The sequence below is a fragment of the Argiope bruennichi genome, chromosome 3 (genome assembly GCF_947563725.1).
Source record: "Argiope bruennichi chromosome 3, qqArgBrue1.1, whole genome shotgun sequence".
Classification (NCBI taxonomy): Eukaryota; Metazoa; Arthropoda; class Arachnida; order Araneae; family Araneidae; genus Argiope; species Argiope bruennichi.
In genome coordinates, this window is record NC_079153.1 from 137,167,387 (window position 1) to 137,185,343 (window position 17,957).

Sequence of the window (17,957 nt, forward strand, 5' to 3'; positions counted from 1 at the left end):
TTTTAAGTTCATTTTCATTTTATTGAGACGCAATTGCCTTTATGGCATTCTATCACATTCTATACTGTTACCATATTAGTATTGACTATCTTATGAATTAAGGTTAAAATAATTTATGCTTCAATTGCAGACATGTGTTCATAAAATGAATCAAATTAATATGAATACCATATATTTGAAATCAATATTATAATATTTAGGCCTTATAAAAAGCAATTTTTAATTACAATCCTAAAAATAGTTACAAATATTATATTATGACAATGTGCTTACTATCCATTTTTTTTATTCGTTAGAAGGAAATTTCTGTGATTCTCAATATTTTTAAGAAAAGAATCATGAAAATGTGTATATCCCTTTTAAAAAGCCTATTTGTATAATCCAAAATTGTATTACGAGATTAAGTACCTATTTTAGAAATTTAAAAGTTTTTATTCACATATTTACAAAGTATGAATACAATAAAAATGTAAGTTCTAGCTGAGAGTTTCATGAAATCTGAAGCAATCTGAAACAATTTTCCACACATTTCCAGATGAGCCTTGCTGTGCAGTGAGGAGGAAAGATTCAGAATACAAAGTTGATGACCTGCCAGTGAATTTTACAATACCAGACACAGAAACTAGTACAGTAGTTTGGCCTTGGACATATTCATCTGAAAATAAATAAAAATAGTCTATTAAATATAATTTATCCAGGTACAAAATTTCTACTCATATTAAACACACACACACACATGCGCGATTGAAAATTAAATTAAGTACACTAATTCTTAAATATTTAATCTCTGTGTTTTTGCACATGCACCAAGAGATGCTGATTTTAGCGAAATAAGAATGAGATAGCAGATGGATGAGAAGATGTTTACATTTACTTGGCAAATACTATAAACACATTTATCAGCACAACTAAGTGGAAAAACAAATGTGGATAATCTGTAAAACAGAAATAGTTATTATGAATATTAAATACATAAGTTTTAAATAAAAAAAACAATACAGTTTAAAAGGATAAATAGAAGGGTGGTAGCTTAAAGAAGACGCAGATAATGGGACATAGATTAACACCTAACAAAGAAATACACTAATCATATTAATTACAAATGACCTCTTGGTAGTATAAAATAATTCAAAAGCGATAGTCATAGGTTCTTAAATGTACAGCAAAACTGTTGCAAATACTTTCACCTAAAGGCAAATTCTAAGCCTTTATTATAATATTTACCTGAATTATATAATGCAAATTGCCTTTATATTATATGAATTGCCATGAACAATTTCAGATTACTGTTTTGAAATTCAATATTGATAAATCTTCAGAAAAAAATAAGATACAAGTTTGACAATAAGACACATCAAAGACATAAAATATCTAATTTTTTTAAATTTTGCAAATAACAAAAAATATGTTTTCTTTCCCTTCTTCCATTAATTTAATTATTAGATTTTTGATTTAAAATCTTTTTTTTTTATTTTTAAAAGATTATTAATTTCGAAATACTCCAAGTCATCATTTTCCCATAAATTAAAAACAGATGAAATTACTGTTTGACAACAGACTCTAAAACCCTCCGTGTTTTTGTGCATGCATTAGGATGGGTTTAATTCTTCAAATTCAAGGTGAGAGGAAAGATGAATTAGAAATGATTAGAAATTAGAAGGTTTTATGCATAAATGCAGGTTATTTTAATTTATATCATTATTATTTAGAAGTGTATTGTATTCAAAATTTATAAAATTATTAAATTTGATCAAACTGGCAATCTATTGTTGTTGTAACTAATGTTATTGATATGAGGGAAAAAATTTAACAGGAAAAAAATATATTCAATCATGTTGAAGTTAAATAATATTCTTGTTCATATTATAAGTTAGGAAGAATACATCAAAAAATTACACCTAATAGTTAAATGCTTTTATTAACTCTTAAATACATTTTTCTCAGATCTACATTTGTAGATGCCAGTATTTTCTTTTCCCTAAACCACTTATTCTGTTTAAGATAGTCTTGAATTTGTTTTTTCTTAAATATTTACATATATATCTATAGACATTTTAGAATGATTTTAAGTTTGGAAGTGCATTTTGAACTTATTTTAAAAAGTAAAAAAAAAAAAAAAAAAAAGTGACAAATGTATTTGATAAGATAATCAGTCATAGCACTAAATCATTAATAAATATAACTCCAATATCAATATAAAATTATTCATATAAGTTAGCTAACAAATTAGGAGAATTTAGAAAATAAAAATTCTAGTACTATCTGTAATTTAAGAGACAAAACTAAGAATTTTGTGAATAACATAACAAAGGAACAGCTAAGCAAAAATGAGTTAAGATAAATATATTCATTTTTTCAGATACACAGAAATTATTTTTACAAGCAGTTAGTTAGCTGTACAATGTTCAAATAAATGTATTTAATGGACAAAAAAGGCATAAATATCTCTATAAAAAAAGGAACTAAGTATTAAAAATAGGAATTCTTATGAACTAATGGGCTTAAAAACTTTCAAATGCAAGCATATATTCTTTTTAAATTAAAATTTTAATCAGCCACTACTGGAAAATTCTACTCTTAGATCTAGGAACTAGAGATTGTAAAGGGGGAAAAAACGATATATTAAAATTAAGATTACAGCATAATTTTATTAGGCTTTAAAGGTAACAATTTTTGTGGAATGATACAATACCTAATATACTGATTTTAAAATTTATGGGGAAAAAAAAACCTTACGACCTCTTAAGAGTAATTTACCCCTGCCTTCATTTTCGATGAAAACTTTGAAAGATAAAACTCATATAAAGACTCGACTTCAATTAATGAGCAGGATTTTGTCAATCTTCGTCATCAATTAGACAAGTTCATCACTTTTCAAATATAGTTAACTAACCAGAATATTTTATTTATTATCATACAATCACAAAATTTTAAAATAATATGATTGTTTTGACAGGTAGAATTTCTTCAAAATAGATCAACATAACTATACCATATTATGTTATTTATATCAACATAGCTATCATATTAATACCTTCAATATGTAGCTACCAGCAGCTAGTATTAATAAGATGGTTTCTGAACTACATCTTATAATAAAAAACTTATAATAAAAATATAATTATATAAATAACACAATAATGATAGAGCATTTCGATTGATTAGCTACACTTCAAAGTGACAAAATTGTTAAAATCCACCTCATTGTTGAGGCTAAAGTTTTATTTTGCAATGCTTCTCAAAACTGATAGGAAGAAAAAAGAAAACCATTAATGAATTATAAGCACTTGAAAGAAATAAAAATTTTCAAAATCAATGGTGGGGCTAGCCAATTCTCTTGCAGGATTATCCTATATAGAATGTACAGCAAAGTTTTATTTTTTCACTTTCTCTCATAAATTGAAGAATGTTGGAAGGTAATAGATAGTATGATGGAAATGAAAGGTAATGTACAATATGATGTATCTAGAAGTCAAGAGCTTTCATAAGAAACAAAAATTGATGAAATCAGACCAATGATTTGGACTAGTTCTCTTATTTTAAATGATACTTTTTGGTTTTTATCATGCGAGAATATGTTGTTTTGGTTAGGAGGTTTTGAAGCATAGGAAAAATAAATAAAATAGCATAGGAAATGAATAAAGCATAAATGACAATTTTCTTTTAATCTCGTATAATTTTTTACCTGCTTTTACCAGTATTACACATGCTTCTTTGTCAGCATCTGCGTTTTTAAAAGGTTGATGTAGAACTAATAATTAATAATTTAACTATAATGATTTTTTAATTTTTTTTGGGGGGGGGCATAAAAATGCAACAAAATAAATTATTAAGTGCAAATAATAATTTATTACTATAATACCAATATATATACTCAAGTCCATACTCAAGTTGAGATTCACAAGTTTGCAGAAATTGGTATTATCACTTTATTTTGTGTTTGGGGTTAATTTCGTGAAAAATATTTAACCACTGCCTCCTGAAACAAAAGAGTACCTTTTAAATATAAAGATGTACTATAATAATATTTAGTATTAGCATGCAGCTACTTATTTTATCAATGATAATGCAAGTAGCTTCTATTACATACATATTATTAATTTGAGATTTTCTCATAGATATATTATCTCTGTATGAGTATTTCTTGAACTGCTATATATGGCAATTCCATTAAGGACCCAAATGCAAAAAATCTTTGAGGGAGGGCATAAAATATTTTTTTAAAGATAAAACTAAAAGTATTCACATGAAACATTTGATGATAAATGTATTTATTTGAAAATTCTTATTTCATTTTGGATGATTCTTGTGGAATAGGATATATCACTTTCGCAATATTTGTAGTTAGTATGTAGCAACACAATTAGAAAATTTATTAGAGATTAGTTATTATTTATTAGAGATTAAAATTTAGTTAAATTTTATTAGAGAGAGTATTTAGAGATATTGCATGCCTTTAGGCATGCTTAACTTTTTTTTCTCGCTACTATATGGTCTAATAAATATTTCTTTACACCCATAACGAGGTAAAAATTCAGCATTGTCTTTCCCAAGTATGTATTTTGAATCTTTTTTTTTTTTCAAATTTAAAAACAAAAGTGCAATTTTTAATGCATATTTCTATTTATTATCCACAGAAATTCATTAAATAAAAACTACAGAAAGATTTAAAAAAAAAAAAAAAAAAAAAAAACCAAAGTCTACTAAGATGAAAATTAATAAATTCCTTTTAAATAATTTTATATGTCACTTTAAAAAAATCATGAGATTGTAAGCTTTTTCACGGTACTTACAAAACAGTATGCTTAGATTTCAAATAGTGGTAAAAATTTCAATAGGGAAATTATTTTTAAACATAGGATAATATTTTAACTAAAATCTATAATAGAATAAAAATGCTATATGAGTATATAAAGTGTATTTTGAATACATATAAATTTTTTTTTTTTTACAACTGTTATATATTTAAAATAGCGATTTAGTTTTATTCTCTAACTTTCAATAAAGGAAACAAATTTTCCCTTTCCCTATCAAAAATGGCAATTTCTAAAAAGATTGTGGATCAAAAAGTAGTTTGTATGGATTGCATTTAATAGTAATTTATAAATTACTGTTAAAATGCATTGCCTATAGACTTATATTGATTCTTTGCAGATAATATATCAATTTTAAAGAAATAATTTGGATATATCCTTACTGATTAATCATTATATTGAATTTTGTAATATTTTCTTACCTAGTATTGGCTGAGCATCTACTGATCTGATATCAGTAGAACTTACTGGAAGTGTTTCATAAAATTTGTTAATATTTTCCTTTCCCACATAAGGATTTCCATTCCAAACAAGCGTAGCCGTGTCCAAATACAAGTTAGATACCAGCTATAAATTAAAAGCATATTTAAAATACCAATTCATGCAGCAAATTTTAAACAGGGGTTGCTACTGAAATCTAGAAGGGAAAAAAAAATGTCCAGTACATATATTCAAAATACAAAGAAATGTGTGACTAGCACTTAAGTCCTAATTATGATGGAAGGTTATATATATATATATAGTTTTAAGGAGTGGAAAAAGCAAGGATAGGAAGCAACAATTTAATATTATTCGAAATAGCATATTAAAAGAAGGTTTATATTTACATACAGAAATAAGAAACAATTTTATCATCAATTATTATCTAAATCTTTTTACAAGACAAAATTTATATATTAAGGGGGATATATTACTTCTCATGCTCTTTAACTGCGAGTCACACAAAATTAAGGACTCCGATGAAATAAAATACAAAAATGTTTTGTTATCATGATACAAATCATTTAATGATTACGTAACAAAAAATATTACAAAGTAAGATCAGGGTTGCCCTCCATTCTGGGGAAGGAAGGAAAAAAAACACACACACTTTTTTTTCCCATGTATGTATATCTAGGATCCGAGAAAATGAGCAAATAGAACTCAAGTGCTAGTTATAATGCAATATGATTTTAAGGAATGGGGGAAAAAAAAGCAACAATTTTTAACATTATTTGAAATAATACCATATTAAAATTAGGTTTATATTTCCATACAAAAAAAAAAATCTTTATTATCCAGAATTTTGTAAGAGAAAAATATATTAACGGTGAGAGGATATATTATCTCTCAGGCTCTTTAACCGTAAAAAAAACAAAATTACGGAATCAGGCGAAATAAAATGAAAAACATTTTGTTATCAAATACAAAATGATACAAAACATTTAATGATTACTTAACAAGAAAAAAAATTACAAAGCAAAATCACATTTTATTTATTTTTGCAATTCACGTGTTGGGCATCAATTTTTGTAGATTTTTCAGCCATCGATTTCATGCAACTAATCCTTGACAAATAAAGTACAATATTTTTGTATGGCTTAATTTCCATTTTTTAGCTATTTTGCTTTTAGTGAACATTTGCAAAAATATATCCAATATATCATTGAATGCATAAAAAGAAGACAAATGTGACACAGTAGATTTTAATCCCATCAAAATTCAACTTTAAATTATTGCACTGATTCATATTAAATAACAATTTTAAGAAGTAAATTGCTTTAAATTTTTTAAAATTTACTTGGAATAAGATGACAGTTTCTCAAATATTAAACAAACCATTCGATAAATTCAAGTACGGTAGACCAAACACCACCATATTACTTCTGTGATTGAATGTATCTGGCAGAGAAATGTATTCTACTCCTTGAAACAGTTAAAGAATTCTTAAACATGTTTATTAGCTTCAATTCAGGAAACTTATTGAAAAAAAAAAAATTATTGAGCAAACCAAAACTGGATGCAATCTTAAAGAAAAAAAGGGCCGAGAGTAGAAAAAGGGCAAGTTTTTGCATTGCCTGAATAGTACTGTTTTATTTTTAGAAGCTTATGACTATGATCTTTCATTCTTGCAATCTTTAGAGGTTGGCATTTTTTAGATGAGAAAAAATAACAAAAAAAAACTTAAAACTCCCTAAATTTTACCTTTTTATTAAAATGTTCAAATTTTCCTGTTTTTGTCTGTTGATTTTTAAATTCCCCATGTTTTCTCAGTTGCGTGGCAATCCTGAATATTACTTTTTTTAATTATCCATATTTGCCAATACAAGTATTAGGGCATCAATTTTTCAGCATTCAGTTTCATGGAGCTAATGGACCTGATCCTTAACAAATAAGAATAACAAATAACAATACAGAAATAATATTTCTGTAAGGTCTACAGTAAATTTTTTAGCTATTTTACATTCAGAGAACATATGTCAACAGAACTTCAGAGAACAAAGCCCATACAAGTACAGCCTTAAATGATTATTCTTGGACTAAAAAGTTTGAAATCAGTTTGATTTTTGGACATTATATACGATATTTTTGGTTTTGATGCATCATCTTTCCCTGTATCCCTTTTAGATATTAAGTTCAGCATCAATGATGACACCTTTGAACTGGCACACAGTCTTGTATGTTTTCTTCTTTTGGCATGACAAGTAAATGCCTATTTTCCAAAATTACTTAATTATTTTCTTACAAAGAGAGCAATACACAAAAAATAGATTTTGTGGAAATTCTTCAACCCATCGAGCAAAATCTGGATTGAGTTTTTTTATCTGTCTAATTTGTATTAAATATGGATTTTCAGCAGCTGATTGCTAAAGAATTACTTTAATCTACTTTCAATAAGCTCACAGTTTCTGAAATAATAAACAAACCATTCAATAAACTCAAATATGGCTAAACACCACTGCGCTGCTTCTACTGATTGAATGTAGGTAATCCACTCAGAGAAATGTATTCTATCTTTCATGTAATTACAAAAATGTCGTACATGTTCAATAGCTGCAATTCAGAAATGGGAAAAAGAATGGTCTCACGAATCAAAACTGGAATTATCTATACAGAGAAAAAAAAAAAAAAAAGGAAAGAGAAAAGGCACGAGTTTCTCCAATACACAATTGCAAATGGAATTATTTTATTTTTAGAAGTTATGACTATGATCTTTTATTCCTGCAATCTTTAGAGATCAGCATTTTTTAAATGGGAAAAAATAACTTAGAAGCTTAAAATTTTCTGTATTCTCCCAGCTTTTATAAAAATTGTCAAATTTCCCTGCATTTACCCAGTTTTTTTTTTTTAATTAAAATTCCTTTTTCTCCAGTTAAAATGAAAATCCTGTTTAAAGCTGGAAATAAAATCTTCCCATTATTTTCCAAATTTATTACTGAAAAATATAGTGTTTAGAATGAAATAATTAAATACAATTAAGCGCTAAAAATGCTAAATTTTTCTTAAAATGCATTACAAAATAAACTTATAATGTACTAAATTAGCAATTTATTTTTTAAATATTAAATATGATGATAGCTATTTAAAAGATAAATATTAAATATGTATGAAGACGTTGATTAGTGAAATGAATAAATGTTATAATAGTAATAAAAGCATCTATTTGCAGTAAGATTTTATAAAAGACACAAAAAGGAAAAAAAGAAAGAAAAAAAAAACAATTTTCTTATCAATGATATAAGAAAATTGTTTTTTTCCTTCTTCACATAACATTATTGATGATTCAATGTCAAAAGTCACGTAATCACCAAATAAGATTTTATCTCAATATTGTGCATGCGCAATACAGCTTACAGAAAAACTATGAACTACTTTAGAAGATAAGAAAGGGAATAAACACTGTATTCCAACAAAAAATATATAAATACATTTAAAACTATTATTATTAACATCTGAAATGATTTAATTAAATACTTTATTCTACACTATTATCATATGAATAATGAACCACAGACTTACATGTCGTTTTTTATCCATTGTTTCATAAAACAATTTTGAAAAATCAATTCCAGATTGACCACTCAAATCTACTTTACTACGTTTATCCTGAAATATAAGAAAATTATTAACTGAAAGACATGGAGAATGAGGAAAATATAACCATTATAAGCAAAAAAAAAAAAAAAAAAAGAAAGAAAGCCATTAATTAGTTCACATAGTCCAATAACTAATTTTTTATTTAGTATACTTTAGATGTTAATTTATAGAAATTCGACCCCTGCCAATTTTTTTTAAAATTTTAAAATAGATTAAATGTTTTTTATATGTTATAAAAAGGAAACCTAATGTTTTAAGAAACCTAATGTTTAAGAAACCTTTTTATTTAAAAGCAAGGAACAGCTTTTAAATAAAAATTAAATAATAAGTATGTTTTAATATCTCGTTAAAATTTTTTTCTTTTTTGAAATATCACACAAAAATACTTTTTACAGAATTTTAAAAATCAGGAAATTTTCTTTCCTATGATATCAACATAGCTGCCAACCATTTCTCCCCTAAATTTTAGCAAAAATATTTTTAAATATAACAAAATATCATTAATTTTGACTTAAAATTACCAAAATAAAATTTTTGTTTTGCAACAGTTTTATCAATATTGTTCATGAAAAACAGATTGCTACTTTTTTCTAGAGAATTGTTTCACCTCCATATTAACTAAAACAAACACTCTATATAGTAATAAAAAAAAAATCCAATTCCTAATATTTACTATTAAAACAAATTTATATCATTTGTCTAAAGTGGGAAACTTTGTGTCAGTTTTTAACATGTTTATTTTCAAAACACAGGTTTCTATTTTATACAGCATTAGAGAAACTTAAAATACGCAGTTTACAAAATTTATCGAAATCCTGATCACCCACGAATACTGCATTATCCCCAATTAGTATACTTCATCATTTATTGTATTAGCATTAATAAAATTAAATCTGTAAAAATGACAAACACTGTTCTTTGCAAGTTTTATATTGATCTTCCTCCCATCATATAAAATATGGATTTTTCATTTTTCTTCAATGTTATACATATTAGATATGTTGGTATGGTAATTTTGTATAAATATATGAGTTACTAAAACTTTTTTTTATCAAAGTAAACAGAAGCAATCAATAACAAAGTAAAAAAAAAAAAATGCACACATGACGGTGTACGGCATGTTATAACTTTTTAAGGCGTTACGGCATCAAATGCATTATCCTTTCCTCTAAAACACATTTCTTATAACTCAAACACTAATGATTCTTCAGTCTTGGTAAGAAACATGGTATTCCGACTCGCCTGATGTACCTAAAAAATAATTATGTTACTTACAGTCATCTTTCCAGATTCACCTTAAGACCAAGAAAAAATAGCTCATGTAATACGTCCTTGCTTCAGCAACTGATATGAATGTTACTTAGTTTAGTAAACTATTGAGACGCTGTTGCGATTAAGAAGGTAAAAATAACAATATTGACTTAAATATTGAATGAATTTAGTTGAGTTGAAGTGTTATCTGATTAAAGTTGAAGTCTTTATTTTTATTATTTGTTCCAAATAAATGTAATTTCAACCACAAACAATTCATTATTTTTGATAAAAGAATTTTAATAATAATAATCATCGCTTAATTTAAGTGTGATTGACTTAAATTAGATATGTAATAAATTTTATTTGAAACATTTTACTAAATTTATTTATTAAAAAAAAGCGTGTTCTGAAAAATCTGAAATAAAAAATGTCATTTCATTAACGTTTATGTTTTGAATGAGCTGACAGAAATATATAAGGCCAGTACAAACCACAGTCTCTATGGTAAAAACACTGTCCAACTTCAAGTGTCTACTCTTTGCTAGAAGCGGATAGCGAGAGAACGATCATGTAATGTTAACGGACTTAGAAAATTTTTTCGTGAGAAATATCCACCAGGCAGCTCTAATCGATAATAATTCGCTAAGGTACTTAAAAGTGCTTAATTTTTGCATCCATTTCACACTACTCACCTTGGATCATATATATATTATTTAAAGTTTATTATTGTATGCAAATACTTTTAGACTATTTGTTTTATTAATTCTGTAATTTTTTTGCTTTGATTTAGATTTTTGTTTAATACTTTAAATGTGTCATTATCTAGAATTATGCATATATATGTATAGATAGGCATATAAATAATTTTAATTGAATTATTCTATGCAGTGATTTAAATTAAAATTTTAATCATTTGAGTGATTAATTTTATCAAATTTTTGAAACTGCAAATATATATATATATATATATATATATATATATATATATATATATATATATATATATATATATATATATATATATAAAGATTTATATTAAAACTGTTTTTGTTGCTTCAGCCATATAAAATTCTTTATGGTTTTGTACTATTTATCAATATATGCTTGATTAATCACATACTTTCACAATTACATATATCACTTTCATTGTTATTTCATTTTTATATATTTCTGATTAGTGCCTATCCAAAAGCAATATTTTTTTTTTTGTTCTTTTTTTTCAATTATAACATTATGAATATGATGATAAGTTTTCATAAGGAATATAATAATCTTACATATATGATTTTAAATTCATTTATAAATTTTACATTATTTTAGATTCTCTATCAAGTCACTCATGTATTTCTTTAACCCTCTATATTTTGCAATTTTTTTAAACGTAAATAATTTAAAATTTTCATTATATTGTTGTTTGAATTTTTGTATTACTGATTACTTCATGAAAAATAGCATTGATTTTCAATAATGACACAATGTATGTTATATTTTATGTATACTTGGTTGTAAACTTTATTTTGAACTTTCTATCTTGTCAATCTAGAGTTCTATTACTATTCTGCAATTTTTTTTCCTCAAAATCTCTTCAATTATATTGTTTGAGTTTTTGTATTATTAATTAGTCCAGACGATTCAGAATTTGTTATGGTTTTTAATTTTTATAATTTGTATACAATGGCAATTATATTTATGTTCAGATTTTCAGACATTTTAGAGAATTAATCTTTTTATTTTCTTTTTTTTCCTACCTTGATTTTTATCTTTTCTACCTATACATTATAAAACTTTTGTAAATTCTACATTAAATTATACTCATAATAATTTACTTTATAATTTCAAAATTTGTTTTGTGATTTTGATATTTGAAAAATGTTTATAACTTAATGCAGTATTCATCTTATATTTTGTAAAGAGTAATCGGATGCATTTTGTAGTTCTGATGTCTGTAATAAAAATTTCAAAATTGTTTATAATTCCTCTAATTTATTATTCTCATTCAGTTTTACATTTCAGTACACTTTTTCTTTCATTTAGCTTAGAAAAATGTCAAGTAAAAATATCAAAATATTTATTGCTTAAAATAAATAAAATGAATATGATTATATAAGAAATCTCTTATAATTTTTCTATAAAAACACTAACATTTTGGTATGGCAACATAATATATCTTATCAGATTTTTATAAAAATATAAAATTATTAATATTTATAATTCATAATTTCAAACAAAAATATTGAAACTTTTATTTAAATTAAAATGTTCAGAAATCAAATTTTTAAAAACATATTTGTATTATTTAAATATATCTGAAAGAATGAGATAATAAATTAAATTCTCTGAATTAAAAAAAAAAATGCTGAAAAATCTTGGCAGCTACACCAGTAGTCCTGAATGGACAAAAGTTGAAATCATATGAGTTATTAAGGTTTTTTTTAAAAGAAGAAATGGTTAATAGTTATTCTTGGATTATTGATTAATTTTGTTTCTGATAAATGCATATCAATCATGGCGGTGAAAACATGTAGATTTTCTATTTTATTTTACTTGCCTAACTACAGAAAACTATTTCAACAAGACATGACCAAGATAGTTATTCCATGATTGACTCCCTTTTGAGTACTATATAGTCATGTTAAATTTTATCTAAATATTGTTTATTTTTAAGAATCCAAAGAATTTGGGGAGGGGATCTTATTAAATTTTATTTTTTTCTCTTTTGATAAACATTTTATTATTAATTTAAACTGATGATTTTTTTTCAGGTTATTTTTCTCTGATGCTACCATAATAAAAACTTAAGTACTCTTCAAACTTCAAAGTATATGCAGTAACAAAAGGTGTATATGTTTTAAAAGAAAGTCCTTGCCACTGAAGGGAAAAATAAAAAAATGCAGCTGCAGAATAGTTCTTGTTTATCACAGTTAATTGACAAATGGCTTTTTTTCTTTGTCAGAACTGAATTTCAAAACTATAATTCATTATTATTATTTTTTCAATTATTTATTAGACTGAAATAAAATTTAAGGAATGATTGAAAGCAGTAGAAGTATATCCCCTTAAATTCCTTGCACAAAAAAAGGTTTTAGATTAAATTTTTGTTCCATTAATAGGATGTAGAGCTTATTATATTTAAAATTATTATGTACACAAAGTACTTTTATTGCAAAAATAGTTAAAGGGATTATTTCCTTAAAAAATACATTGATTAAATGGAATTTGGATTGATTACATCGAATCTTTAAGTGGAAGATTTGTTAAATTCTTAGAAAAATTAGGAAACATGATGTAAATAATCCTGTTTTTTATGAATTAGGATTACTATGATAGGGAATCTTTAGTATTATATATAATTATTGTATTTTTTATTCTCACTTCAAATTACTACAAAAATACGATCTAGAATTTGTAATTTTTTATCAGCTCATCTTTCAATTAAAAAAAAAAGAAGAAGAATTTATTTTTAACTAAAATACTCAACAAAAGAAGATATGAAGAAAAACAGCAGCTTCAATTAATATGCTGGTTGATACTTCCTTGTTGCTCAAAAGCCCTTTTTAAAATGATTTCAAATGTTATTCTCAGAAATTCCTCAAAGGAAAATAAATTTCTTTAAATTTTCTAAATTATTATATTAAGTTCATATATATGGGTATTTGATTACTAATATTTTTTAATAAAGCATTTAAAAATTAAAAAAAATAAGGTTAACCTTTATTTTACTTTAAATATAAGGGAAAAAAACATAACCATACTTTCCCAACTTACATCCTTAATATTAAGACACTTTAATTTTACTGTCATTTTTCAGAAAGTCTCATTAAATATTTAAGAAACCAAAAATCAACCCTATTTTTAAAGTTTGAACTATAAAACATTTTATTTATAAAATACTTTTTTAATTAACTTTCAAAATACGTTGAAAAAAAAAACGTTCCTACTTTTTTTAATAGTTGTAAATGATAAAATATTTTTAACATTTTTGATTTTCTAAACACGAAAATATTCTTCATCTTGATGATGCTCCTGACGTAAGCGGAAAGCGAGAGAACGATCAGGAACCAATATTACTTATTTTCTCCAGTAAAATAGGAGCATGCGCAGAGACACTCATTCCTGTTCAGAAAATTTCAAAGTCCGTTAACATTGTATGATCGTTCTTTCGCTATCCGCTTCTCTCTTTGGTCGGTGAGTTACATATATATAAAAAAGTACCCTCTGGTCAGAGCCGCGCCTTGTTTGTTTTCGTGGTTTTGTTTTGTTATCTTTATGAATTTGTGTACATCATTTAATTTTTTTGAGGTACTCGGAAAATTCTCAGAAAATGGAACAAGTACCGCTTATTGGGATATTTTTGTTATTGAATGCCATAATTCATGAAAGTATATTATTATATATTTTTTTATTTTACTATATCAAAATTAATGTATTGTTGTCGATTCAAGCTAATTTTGTATCATAAATGTATTAAATCGATTAATAAATGTATTTTGAATGTTCTCCAAAATTATCTTAATGAAATTTGTTTCAAAATTTAAATATCAGTATCAAAATCATTTATATTTCCTTTTGATAATTTTAATTTTTGCAGACATTTTGTTTGATCTTTCCGAAAACGTTTGGTGTGGTATTTAATTTCATATTTATTATTGAAATGTAAGTAGATGCCTTGTTTCTGAATGTGAAAGTTTTGAACCCTCCCTCCCTTTTTATAGTTTTAATTATGATCATGAATATGAATTTTACTTTTACTTGGTATCTTTGCGTAAGAGCAGTTTGTAAAAAGTAAAAGTTGTTTATTTTAATAATGGTTTTTGATTGGGTGATGGTTTATCTGCCAATAATTTAATAAACTTCTTTTTTTTTTGCAGTTAGTTATTAAAAGCTTTTTGTTTGGCAATATATATTTTAAACAATCAGAAGGAACTTTTATTGCAATATTTATAATTATTATATAGTAAGTATTTTATTTTTTTATGTGTAACTGTTTAGGTCGCAAATGAGTGTTCATGAGCTTTCTGATTTATTTTTCAACCCCTGTTCAGAATTCATGGCAAGCATCTTTTCTGTTTTGACTAATTACAATAATTTTGTTTACCAAGAAAGTCGAATTCTTTATTCATTTTTCTTTCATACTTTTCATCTGTTTATTTATTTAATGGACTCATTAAAAAAACTTGGTTTGATATACATTGAAGATAGTTTTCTATACTTACTGAAAGAGTTATTGGAAGAAAATTGTCACCTATTCTATATAAAGAGATTGGTATAAACAAAACTGCAAATTTTAGATTATTTATATTCTCAAAGTAGTCTTAACAATTAAAAAATAAAAGACCTGAAATGCTTATTTACATCTTCTAACAGAAGACTGAAATTTTAAAGATTCTTATTAGACACCATGAAAGATATCAATAACTTAATAACTGGTTTGCTTCGTTCCAACTATTGACACATCAACAAACTTGTTATTGATATTCCTGTCAACAATTGGATCCTTTTGTTCCTTTAAAAAGAAAAAAAATTAAAAATCTTTCTTTTATAAATGTAAGCAAGATTCTAGTTCTTGTTAGTTTAGTTTTGTATTCTTAAACATTTTTTTTATTAACAGCAAATTATAATTTGCAGTGTGTATTGCAGATTTTCAAAAAAAAAAACCTTGGTATATATTTCATTAAAATGACTTATAAAATCTGATAAATATGAAGGAAATTATCTTATTCTGTATTTCTTTATTAATATTAGAATTTAAATATTATTAATTACATTAAATTTCAGTAGTTACTTTACATCATTGTTTTTAAAACTATGAATTTAAAATCTGGAAAATTTTTCTTTGAAACCTGTTATGCATCTACCTTGATATGTATTTTTCCACTAAGAACCAGCTAAAAAAGCCTATACTAGCTTATAAAATCCTACTTGTACTTACCAACATTAGTCCCTGTTATTTTCCAAAAAAAATTTATTTCTCATTACTGCCAATATCCAATTAATTTGGTTATTTTCACATATGGTTTATTCATTTTAGTTGTAGTATCGTTTTTAACACACAAATACTCAATTACTGCCAGTCATGCATGTGATTTGATTTGAACAATTCTACAATTTCTGGAAAAAATGCAGACTATAAGCCATCAATTTTATGGATTAAAAGAATCTAATATTTCAGCATTATGGTAATCAGAGAAGGTTAATTTATATTATTTTGCCGATGCTAATTGTTGATGCAATACTCTGCATGATTCTTACTTAAAGTTAATTGCAATTTTCTATACCCTTATAACAATTTCTGTGTACTGAATGCAAATTTTGTCTTTACATCTATAGTATGTGTTTCTTGGATTTTCCATTTTTTCTAGTCAAATTTAATCCAATACCCTGTCGATCTCTGGCTTTTTAAGGACTCTAAAAAATAAAGGGATTGTAAAATATTATTCTTCTGGTTTTCATATTGGAATAATTAGAAATGTGTTGGCGGGATAACACTAAGGTGACCATTTTTTTTAAACCTGAAACCTGGACAACATGAATTTTGACCAGTCACGCCCAAATTTTATAAATTTTTATCAAAAATTCACCCAACGGCCAACCTGTATAACTAAGAAAATTAAAAAAACTTTTAGATATCAAAAAATGTTGCGTTTATTTAAACACAAGAAATGTGAAAACTAAAATATGATTTTACAATATAAAAATAAAACATAATAAACATAAAATAACATGATAAGCCATACCTAATATAATAACATAATAAAACATAAGGAGTTATTTAATTTTGTTTGTTTTTTATATTTTTCTGAGGAATGAATTGCTTTTAACAAATTTTTGTTTTCCTGTATATTTTCATAGAATTCCATACAGGTTGCATTTAAATTATTTTTGACAATCTACAAGGATTGCGACACCTGACGATATCACATGGAATTATCAGGGTTGCCAGTTCTAATTTTATTATTTTTATTTTATTACTTCTTTTGTTTTAATGTTTTCCAATCTAAAACCAGTACTTTTCGTGTACTGGTTTTGTTTAATGACTAACCAGGACTTATGCCCTGAAAACCAGTACTGTACTGGTAAAATCAGTACGAATGGTCACCTTAGATAACACTGTAAAAACAGCATCATCTTTGTTTTTGTGCATTGAGAAATGCCACTATCAATAAATAACTAATTTGTATGTCATTTTTGCTTGCTAAAGCAAGAATTTATGAGATCAATAATTATTTACATTGTATAAAATCAGCAGTTACTTCTTGTCATTCTTCCAATGCATGAACTTGATGATAGATTGACTAAACTGGGTATTAGTCAAACTCTTTTCATGCAGAAATCTTTTAGTGATTAACCTCTTTCTTATTCAGGTTGCCAAATAAATTTGACAGCTTTTCATCTTTTTGTTGTGCTTCCTAATTTTGGTTTTCCTTGTTCCATGTTTTTTAAATTCCTTATTTCTGGATATGTAAATTCTGTTTGGGGGAGCACCCTCACCAGAATTTGCATACTCATATCTTTAATTTTTAGAAGCAATTTAGTTTTTCTATTTAATATTTTTTTAATTGTTTCCAATGCAATCTTGTTTTCCAATTTTACCATTAAAATTTAAGTGACTTTCAAATTGACTTAATAATTTTTGAACTTTTTAGAGAATTATTTCTTACCTTTTTACCAAATCTCAGATGTAGTATAATCTTGTCTAGCTCTTGTGCCATTCAAGCCAATGTATTTGCCATATTACTATTTATAGATGCGTAAATAATGATTTAATTTACATTAATTCAGTTAACTATAATCTAATTCTTTAATTTTATTCTT

At 25.2% G+C, this 17,957-nt stretch overlaps 1 protein-coding gene across 1 annotated transcript; it reads right to left on the minus strand.

Moving 5' to 3' along the window:
- Window positions 1-411: 411 nt before the first annotated feature.
- On the minus strand, window positions 412-10,338 carry LOC129963907 (NTF2-related export protein 2-like). The gene is made up of 4 exons (XM_056078497.1): window positions 10,167-10,338; window positions 8,814-8,900; window positions 5,237-5,381; window positions 412-655 (listed from the first exon to the last, which is right to left on the minus strand). The coding sequence occupies exons 1-4, from the start codon at window positions 10,170-10,172 to the stop codon at window positions 477-479; spliced, it is 417 nt and encodes a 138-aa protein (XP_055934472.1). The 5' UTR covers window positions 10,173-10,338; the 3' UTR covers window positions 412-476.
- Window positions 10,339-17,957: the final 7,619 nt, after the last annotated feature.